The 10,975-nt window shown below is 42.1% G+C and overlaps 1 protein-coding gene across 13 annotated transcripts in view; it reads right to left on the bottom strand.

The window, feature by feature from the left end:
* Positions 1–5,902: 5,902 nt before the first annotated feature.
* dip2ca (disco-interacting protein 2 homolog Ca) overlaps positions 5,903–10,975 on the bottom strand; it is a 559,093-nt gene continuing 554,020 nt past the window's right edge. For all 13 annotated transcript variants that reach the window (XM_051929039.1, XM_051929043.1, XM_051929041.1 and 10 more), the window contains one exon: positions 5,903–9,698. In XM_051929039.1, the coding sequence (XP_051784999.1) occupies positions 9,446–9,698 (253 nt within the window). In that variant the 3' untranslated portion in view covers positions 5,903–9,445. The remainder of the gene's footprint in view (positions 9,699–10,975) is intronic.

The raw sequence follows: 10,975 nt of genomic DNA, 5'->3' as shown, positions 1-10,975 counted from the left end.
TCTGATGGAGCCAATCCCAGCCAATATAGGGCGCAAGGCAGGAAACAAACCCCGGGCAGGGCGCCAGCCCACCACAGGGCACACACACCAGGGACAATTTAGAATCGCCAATGCACCTAACCTGCATGTCTTTGGACTGTGGGAGGAAACCGGAGTACCCGGAGGAAACCCACACAGACACAGAGAGAACATGCAAAGTCCATGCAGGGAAGACCCGAGAAATGAACCCGGGTCTCCTAACTGCGAGGCAGCAGCGCTACCCACTGTGCCACCGTGCCGCCCCAGCCTGACACTCCTCCCAGTAATCCCCACCACAACTGGTACTGCTGAAAGAGGTCGAAAAAACAAAAGACAAAGTAAGCAAGCAGAACTAGGAATATCAAAGAAGGGCCACCATGTTGTTATCGTCATCTTTGACCAAAGAGGTAAACCGCTCCCCATTTACATTTGTAATATTAGATGTTAGCAGATTGCAAGGATGCAAGCTGCATCCTGCCACCTGGAGACGAGCAACATTTTGGCAGGAATGACCAGCTGATGAAAAGAGCAGCAAAATCAACCGAAAAAGTGGCCCAGGAGAGTAAACAGCAGTCAGCAGGGTAAGAGTAGTGAGGTGACCAGACAGCAGCTCTAGGAGGACATGTCGCTTGATAACGTGCAACACATGCCGGGTTCCTCCTCTTTGACGCACTTCTGCGCCAACTTTGCCTCGTAGCCAGCTGAGTATCGCGATCCTCAAAACCTTACTGGGCGCTCACAGAAGTTCGATTCTTTTCCAGTTGCTGCATTTGCTGATCGTGTGCTTTTGGGAACTTCTCCGTGTCTGCACTGATCCTGGAAGCACCCCATCTGTCAGGATGAATTCAAAATCCTTAGTAACAATTTCAGTAAGATGGTCCATTGCGTTTCCCCAGTGTGGCTGCGATCTCCTTATTGGTTCCATTACTTTTACGTCCTCCACATTCATGAAGGGTTCCAGCTTGACTCTCTGGTTTGGCTTCTGAGCCCAAGTCAAACGACAGGTAGGACTGGTTTGCTGTTTTCTTATAATGCTCTGCACATTAAGCATCTTGTTCATCCATTAGATGTTTCTTGCTTGCATTTGACTGGAATTCTGGAGCTGCTCCTTGTGCTGCTATTTCTGCACTTCAGCATTTTTGTGTCATTCCGACGACCCTCTACGCCTCATCTTCTCCAATAAGACTCTGAAATGCTGGAGAACTTCACAATGCGACAGTTCATATTTGCAGTTGTTTTCACACCTCTGACGATCTTCCTAATTCCCTTGGCTGTTTGCCACATCCCTTTCTTCCAATGTTCTGTTCACACCAATCTTTTCCTTCCATTCTTCTCCTTTGCTTTCTCAAGTCACTTCCTGCTTGCTGAACCTCCTGCTGTAGTCAAGTTGAAACTGTGTGGCCATGCTCTGATCTTTTCCATCTCTTCACTGCGTATTGCCAGGCTTGTTTTCTTTCTCGTGTTTCTTTTCAAGCAGAAAATCAGTGATCCCCAAACCACATAAAGACCTAACCTCACATCCACTCCTGCACACCTCCATACTTCTTACAATGCCAGATAGTCAATCTGGGTGCAAACGCTTTCATCTCACAGTCTCCTCATCTTCTTGTGGACGTACGCGGCTGCAAAATCTGACAGATTGTTCATACTGTAGGTGTTCTTTACATCCCCAGCACTTCCATGAGGACAGATGGTCTGTCCACTCAAATCATCAGTGAGAATTGTCACATCTTGGTGAGGTAGGTCTCTGATGCCACCACACATTTATTCATAAAGTAAGTCAGTGTCTCAATTGGTGTGCTTACACGAAAAGTGGTGGGCCAGTGATTCACCTGCAAGTGAAAAGTTTTAGAGAGATAGGTTACTACTTTATTTGTCCCCAATTAAAATTTTACAGAAGCCACAAAAAAACGTATAAATAAATAAATAAAAATAGATATGATAAAAACAAACAATACACCAACCACCCTAAAACACACATAAAGACTTGTGGCTTCGATAACTAAGAGCTGCAACTGTCAATACAGGCAGCAAGAAGGGGTCAGGCCTGCTCGGACTCGGCCACTTAAAGGCATTAATATTCACAGTTTGTGACACTGTCATGTTTGTGACCTGCACAACACGTGCTACTGACCCAGGAGGAGTGATGTTTAGTTCCTGTCACTTACACGCAGTACCCCCCAATATCAACATCCTCATCTCATTGCCGCTTTCTGCTAATTGTCAATGGTTGTCCTTCACCAGTCCTTAGGCCATTCACCATATTGCCGGTGTGCAGTTGTGTGACGCCGCGGTCACTTCTCAGGGTTACTCAATGACAAGTCAAGTTGGGCAAGAGGACGCTAGGGTGGTGGTGATGTGGGGGTGCACATTGGGCTAACGGCAAGTGATCCTCCACAGACCCCTCTGCTTAAAGGAGACCTGGAAATGCCAAGACAGTAGCTGGCAGAAGCACAAGTGGTCACCCGGGCACACTCAGAAGCAGCAGTACTCCTTGGTTTCAACCCAAAAAAACCTTTAAAACCCCCAAACACCTCTTTTTAGAGAGTTTGTGTAAGTAACGTTAAACTGGATTGTGTTACTCATCACTTTACAGGCATGAGCGTGGTGTGGAGTGTCTCAATGGAGACTGTGCTGCAATTCTTTCATTTGTACATAATTTACAGGCGTCCTGTCTATGTTTTTAAAGTCCGAGTGCCTGCACTGTCGTCTTGCTACATTTCACTATCTGCGTTCTGATTCTTGTAATACTTCTGGCACTCAGAATAAGATCCTTATCTGGACTAAGACTTCTTGGTTTTCTTTTGATATATAAAATGTGATCAAAAATGTCTTCCGATCTATTATTACAAAATGATACAAGATAGGAGACCAATACGTGCTGTACACAGTCGAGCAGAATTGTCTTTGATATGAAGCTTTATGAGGCCATTAAACAAAAATCCAAAGCTAACATCAGTGCAACTTTTACTCACTCAGCACCCTGTTGTCGACTCGTCCAAAGCTGGTGCTTTGCCACATCTACCACCTGTCCTCTAGGTGAGACCTGAGCGAAAAATTGGGGGAAACTGGTCAACCTTTTGGTGAAAACAAGTGAACTTGTAAGCTGGTGTGGCATAATGTTGTGTGCGCCCATGTCAGTGATGCTTTTGTAAACGGAAAGCAATTTTATTGGCACTACAACACTCTGCAGATCGGTGAGGATAATAATTTGGAGGTAACAATAGTTAAGTAGTTTGCTCTGCAGTGTATATTGATAATATATAAGCATGTGTTTTAGAAATGTCATGAAGACAACTACAGGAACGTTTAAGTTAATAAAAGAGAAGAATGTACCAGGAGAAGGTTGATGTCACACACTAAATGTACCAGGAGATGATTAAGAGATCAGCAGATGTCCTGCAAACAACAAGACTGGACAGTTGTCACAAATGCAGAGAACCTAAAGGATATAAGAAGAACAACAGTGTGATTGAATAAGATTTTTATTTCAGTAAGTCATTTGGGTGTTAAGCCAATGAACCAATCAGTGTAAATGTATACATTAATCAACACTATTACGTACAGTTAGGTCCATAAATATTTGGACAGAGACAACTTTTTTCTCATTTTGGTTCTGTACATTACTACAATGAATTTTAAATCAAACAACTCAGATGCAGTTGAAGTGCAGACTTTCAGCTTTAATTCAATGGGGTGAACAAAACGATTGCATAAAAATGTGAGGCAACTAAAGCATTTTTTTGACACAATCCCTTCATTTCAGGGGCTCAAAAGTAATTGGAAAATTGACTCAAAGGCTATTTCATGGGCAGGTGTGGGCGAGTCCGTCGTTATGTCATTATCAATTAAGCAGATAAAAGGCCTGGAGTTGATTTGAGGTGTGGTGCTTGCATGTGGAAGATTTTTCTGTGAACAGACAACATGCGGTCAAAGGAGCTCTCCATGCAGGTGAAAGAAGCCATCCTTAAGCTGCGAAAACAGAAAAAACCCATCCGAGAAATTGCTACAATATTACGAGTGGCAAAATCTACAGTTTGGTACATCCTGAGAAAGAAAGCAAGCACTGGTGAACTCAGCTACGCAAAAAGACCTGGATGTCCACAGAAGACAACAGTGGTGGATGATCGCAGAATCATTTTCATGGTGAAGAGAAACCCGTTCACAACAGCCAACCAAGTGAACAACACTCTCCAGGGGGTAGGCGTATCGATATCCAAGTCTACCATAAAGAGAAGATTGCATGAAAGTAAATACAGAGGGTGCACTGCAAGGTGCAAGCCACTCATAAGCCTCAAGAATAGAAAGGCTAGATTGGACTTTGCTAAAGAACATCTAAAAAAGCCAGCACAGTTCTGGAAAAACATTCTTTGGACAGATGAAACCAAGATCAACCTCTACCAGAATGATGGCAAGAAAAAAGTATGGAGATGGCGTGGAACAGCTCATTATCCAAAGCATACCACATCATCTGTAAAACACGGTGGAGGCAGTGTGACGGCTGCCAGTGGCACTAGGACACTAGTGTTTATTGATGATGTGACACAGGACAGAAGCAGCCGAATGAATTCTGAGGTGTTCAGAGACATACTGTCTGCTCAAATCCAGCTAAATGCAGTCAAATTGATTGGGCGGCGTTTCATGATACAGATGGACAATGACTTAAAACATACAGCCAAAGCAGCCCAGGAGTTTATTAAAGCAAAGAAGTGGAAAATTCTTGAATGGCCAAGTCAGTCACCTGATCTTAACCCAATTGAGCATGTATTTCACTTGTTGAAGACTAAACTTCAGACAGAAAGGCCCACAAACAAACAACAACTGAAAGCCGCTGCAGTAAAGGTCTGGCAGAGCATTAAAAAGGAGGAAACCCAGCATCTGGTGATGTCCATGAGTTCAAGACTTCAGGCTGTCATTGCCAGCAAAGGGTTTTCAACCAAGTATTAGAAATGAACATTTTATTTCCAGTTATTTAATTTGTCCAATTACTTTTGAGCCCCTGAAATGAAGGGATTGTGTTAAAAAAATGCTTTAGTTGCCTCACATTTTTATGCAATCGTTTTGTTCACCCCACTGAATTAAAGCTGAAAGTCTGCACTTAACTGCATCTGAGTTGTTTTATTTAAAATTCATTGTGGTAATGTACAGAACCAAAATTAGAAAAAAGTTGTCTCTGTCCAAATATTTATGGACCTAACTGTAAATCCAGCTGTTTATAAAACACAACTCTGCTCTTACTTTTTTTAATCTTTCTGTAACAGGCTGTTGTGATGAATGCTCCCTCTTCTGCGTTTGCTGAGAAGATAATTAAAGATGAATGAACAGGTTTCCTCCTGCCTGGTTTCTAAAAACAAAGAGGTTAACTCAAACTTGTCCTAGCAGAGGATACATTTTCTTTCTTTAATTAATATGTTGCTTTCTTCTACAATAAGAGATTCTAGTTTCTTTATCGATTGTAAGAGGTCCAAACATGATGCCAGATAATCTGAACTTTCTTGATATTTTTGCATGAGGTCATCAGCATTGGGCTGTAAACTAGACCAGGCCCTAGACGAGACACGAATCCCTTGCCGAGTAAATTCACAAACTGCACGTTCCCACTTGGCTTCAGCGGAGTCCCCAGTCCACCTAATCTGAATGTGTCTGGGGTATGGAGCAGGGCCAGAGCAGCCAGCATGTCAGGATTCAGCGTGCACTGGTCAACTGACCTCTAAAGCATTTGTGTTTGGCATCTGCTGCTTTCTCGAGACATTTGGTGTGGTTGTTCTCATTAAACCCACACGGTTTTTAGCCGCTTCTATAAGCGTATCCTTGGTACAAGGAAACAAACATCAACATCCCAGAATCATCTGCACCTGCACACAAATAAGAAGCAAAGCAAGTGTTTCTCAGAGCAACAAAAATAAAAGCTTTTATTTTGTTCATTTGAATATAAAACAGGCGTTATCACAGATGTACAAAGCGTACTGGTGGTTTAACATACAAGAAAGGTTGCTATCCTGTTGCGCAGAAAAAAATCTCAATTGCAATTGGTTAAGTCTATGAAAGTTCGTCAACCAATCCACAGACTCAATGAAATAACGCTGCTAACATTCAACTGATAAAAGGGATAAAAACTTCCCCTTGGGTAAAGTGTCAAGCAGGATTATATATAATAATCAAGCACCATGAGGACTCTGTTTCTTTTCGAGTTGTTGTGTATTTCTAGAATGGTCGTGTACTTGCCTTCTTCTCGTACACGTGCATCAAGTCTGATTGTAATTTGTTTCCCAACTTTAAACAGCACTAGGTCACAACACAATTACCAGTTGTAGTTTTTGTACATTCTGATGCATGGTTTTATCTACAGTACAAATTCTAATACAGGACAATCCTTTATTGCTTAGTCCTCCTGGACTCGTAACATTTGATCTTTCCATGTTTTGCAACAATACAAGAAAAGTAAATCACGACAACCTGTCAAGGATACAGAATCGAACACCATACACACAGGACAGTCACACATTAAGAAAAGAAAAGAAAAAAAAAATTAAATAAATAAATAAATTTCATACTGGTAGGCTGCAGTGGGGTTAGGTCAGTAACGGAGGAATACTGGGAGCCTGCTGCACAGAAAGAAGAAACATCCTTTGAAGGCGCTGGCCGGTCTACTTTGGGTCCATTGCTTCATGAACACCATTTGTGTGACTGGATTTGGAAAATTGTCAAAATAAAACTCAAAATGACAGACAAGAGTAAAAGTAATGATGAAGAATCACCAACAGCTTTAAAAACGTGGACTCAACCATGACATGAGGCACCCTTCCCAACTGCAAATAATAAGCATCTTCAAAAAAACGGCTTAAACACACGAGCAAGTCCTAACAAGTGGACTGAAGCAGCAAGCGCCATAAACCCCCGTCAGACCACCCAGAATGCTTGCTGCTCAGAGCGACTTCTCAGCGCTTCTGCTCAAGTGTCCAAAACAGAAGTCTGAAATACAGATGTGGTGTTTTTCTGGGAGTGAGCAATTATTTACAACCAACATGCAGACACTCGAACAAAACGAGGGTTCATTGTTCAATCCAAAGAGACGGTGCTTAAGTACATCACACATTGATACACAATAAGGAACTGCTGCTGTTTATTTGGATGACAACGTTTGGAAACAGGCACGTGCTGTTTAAGAATTTTAAAAGTTTAAGTAATTTTTGTCTTCCACAGAAAACCGTGTCAATGTGGACGTTAAAAAAAAGAAACTTGACTAATTGAAATTAGGAACAGATCCAAGGAGAAGAATCTGTGAAGACCTGCTGCCTCGTGAAGAAGACATCTGTTAAGCTGGAAACGGGAAGGCATACGTGCCAATACCAAAAAAAAAAAAGTGGGCAAGGGGCACGAATGTGATTGTGGTCTAATATCACTCGATGGAAGAGAAGTTATTGTACAGTACATGCATTTATCCAAATATCTAAAATGTGGTCCCATGATACAGCATGGAAATCATTAATGGGTGACTACTAACTGAGGAGGGTCCGAGTAACTCCCACGCTTATACATTTTCCCTGTGCAGCTTTACCCAAAGTTGATTTCCTGGTTTAAGGATTTCATTGGTCTGCTAGGATGCTGAGAAACATGTGGCCAACTGCAGACGTGCCCGGCGGCTGAGCCCATCTCTGCCACTTTGAGGCCATTTTGTGCCCGTGGAGCTCTTCTTCCTGCAGGTTTTCCTTTCTGTAGTTGAATCCAGTACACCATTAAGTGGTCCGATGCAAACTTCAGTAGTTCAGATATGTTAGTAGCAAGATATGATTTCAACAGTATTTGACTTCTAAATCCGAGATATAATTTCTGATAAAAATCACAGCTTTTTTTTTTTTTTTTCTTAAATAAAAGATTACAAAAGTAATTGGCGAAAAAAAAACTAAACAAAAGTTACATTAAAAAAAATAAAACTCAAAATTTCACACAGAAATTTCTGAGATAAAAGGCCATGTGCAGACATGTTTAGGTAATGCATAGCAAATGAAAAAGGCTGCCAATTCCCGTTCATCTTGGGCTCGCTCCTTCCTTCACTCTATAGCTGCCTCATTTGTGCTGGAATTCAGTGCCTCGCATGCAACTACACTTTCTTCACGTGACGTTAAGTCCAGAGGTGAAATGTCATTTGTATAAAGGCCTCTTTTTCTTTGATCCAAAAAATAACTTCTTTCTTACTGACCCCCTCGTGCAAGACTACAACACTTTACAACGCATGACAACATCGCTTCTTGCCAAATTGTCCTTTAAAACAACAAACGAGTGTCCAGCATGCCAGCACAAATCGGAATAATGACCGTAGTCACCATGCCACAAGTGGACTCCACAACCATGAAACAGCTCCCACCAACAGCTTTGTTTTTTTTTTGCTCCATGATATCTCGGGGTGACGGGGACCATCAAGGCAACTTGCCATTGTCTGTGAACAACTGCCAAACAAAAGGTTCATCTACCAAAAACCAAACCAAGGGCACCATGCAAGTGAGAAGTACTGCATTTCAAATGGTTTTCATTGGTGAATCCTAGGAGTTTCTTTGATTTCTTTTTTTAAATATATATATATTTATATATATTTTTATATACTTGATGTGATACTATTCACTCAAGATAATACAACACTTTGTTTTATATTAGCAAATATTTCAAGAGTAAATCATTTTTGAATGTGTACTCTTATATATTTCTAAAGAGAACAAAATAAATTAAAAGTTCTTTTTTTACATACTTACATGATATGAAGTAACGTAGTGTTTTCTAGTACAACTATATAAAACACGTGAAGACTGAGAGATAAACATTTCACTGTTTTGACACTGGGAGGGGAAAAAATGGACGGCGGCTTTCAGGGATTCCTGATGTGCCAACCTGTGAATGAAGAACTGGGCTGGAAAAAGAATTTCGCAGAAGCAAAAACACCTCGTACCTCTTCATATTATGACAGGACAAAGCATGTGTCCCGTATCAGTAATAGGTCTCTATATGCAACATTTTACATTTTAAAAATAGTAAACAACTTAAAATGTTTCCTTTCCATAACAGAATGTAAATATTTTAAAAACCTCCATGTTTTAGAGGACTGGTAACATAATGAGCAACTTCAGCATACGTAACATAAAAATATAAAGCCACACGTACTTAAAAAGCAGTAATATCCAAATAGGCAACAAATACACTCTACGGTGGGGTTCCTTCCCTAAATGAAATCTGTGAAGGGTTCAGTGTCTTTGTGTTAAAATTTAGTGGCATAAAAAAATGAATAACTTCACATTGTTCTTGTCAATCCAGAGTGCTTCTTTAAATTTTGTTCTAGCAGAATCCTTCCTTTTTTTCTGCACAATTGAAGTAAAAACCACAATTGTTTTGCATTATGTACAGAGAGAATAGTCAATGCAAGCCTAAATGTGAGAGGCTACATGTTGTAGGCCACATATATGGGATCTAGCTGGTCTGCCAAGAATCCATCCCGGAGGTGCATACGCTGCTTCTCTCCACGAGAGTTTATAGGGATCACTCCAATGTCCACAACTACCACTACGCCAACGATCAAGTAATGTTCTTCCAGAACGACATTAGTGACCAAAGGAACAAGGTCCAAGGCCTCCTGCTCTGATCCATCCAGCTCCACCACCACAACTAGAAGGTTGGTCCAGGTAAACACCGCACTAAAAAAGAAAAAATGGACTTTGTTAATTTACAAATTTTTATGTGAACCAAAGTAATGATACAGCTATCCACAAGACATTGCGTGTGTACAAAGAAACAGAAGCTTTACAACACAGATTTAGGGTTACCTTCGTTAAGTGTCTGTAAGATTTCTCTTTGCTGTGTAACTACGGTCACCCTATCATAACTAGAACTGGCTTAATTTGTTCCCTAGCTATTCCTCTCGTAATGAACATCTAAAATCTAGTTAGGACTGCAAATTTTGATATCAATTATTAGTTTAAATACAAGGGGGCTCCGCCCCCTGCTCGCTTCGCTCTCCTACCCCCGGCGTTGGGTATCCTGAAACACATTAGTCGAGCTCGTTCGTTTTGGAGCCGTGCCCGCTTTGCCCGCGGCATTTCAGACGCGCGTTGTAGGCGCCTGCGTTCATTGATTTTATCCAGGCAGGCTCGTGTTTGTATATCCGTCAGTCGAGCTCGTTCGTTTTGAACCCGTGCCTGCTTTGCTTCCGCAGTTTCAGACGCGCGTTGTAGGCGCCTGCGTTCATTGATCTTATCCAGGTGGGCTCGTGTTTGTATCGTTGAGCTGTATTGTGTTTGAATTTGGTGTAAAGTGTTCAGTGGTTTGTACAATCCCAAGCAGCACATTATTCCTAACTTCGCTCCGCAGTAGTGCCACTCACAATATGGCGGTGACGCCTGCGCCTTCACTCCGCAGTAGTGCCACGCACAATATGGCGGTGACGCCTGCGCCTTCCGTACTATGTCGGGTTTCACTATGCTGTGTAGGCGCCTTTGCCTTTCGTACTTTCCCGCGCCTTCCGTAATATCTTTGTGGACCTGTGGGGCCTCCGTAGCCTCTTCCGTTTGAATCTGGGCTGCAGCGGAGAATCCTCTTTTGTGTGTGGCTGTGTCGTTAGTCGTTAGCTATGGGCGCGTTGTTGCTTCATTTCTCATTCACGTCAGTTGACCTCTTTCATTCTTGGGCCGTGACTCCTTCGTGCGCGGTGGATACGACTTCGCTTGCGGTTTATGAGACATGCGCTGTACACGCCTGCGTAGTACATCTCATGGTCCCATTGCCATGTACCTGCGTCCATGCCATCCGGTTAACTGCGTCCATGCCATCCGGTTTACCATTCTCAGTTAGTAATATGGATCTGCTTTTTTGAATGTAGGCACGAGTGTGTGTGAGGTGACAAGGATTTACCAGACAAGGTGCCATAAGAAAATTGCTAGTGATGCCCAGTCAGCATGATGTATGCAGCAGCATT

Source organism: Erpetoichthys calabaricus, chromosome 6 (genome assembly GCF_900747795.2).
Source record: "Erpetoichthys calabaricus chromosome 6, fErpCal1.3, whole genome shotgun sequence".
In the NCBI taxonomy this organism is placed as follows: Eukaryota; Metazoa; Chordata; class Cladistia; order Polypteriformes; family Polypteridae; genus Erpetoichthys; species Erpetoichthys calabaricus.
The sequence above is the reverse complement of the archived record's forward strand: the minus strand, read 5'-3'. Positions and strand labels throughout refer to the sequence as shown.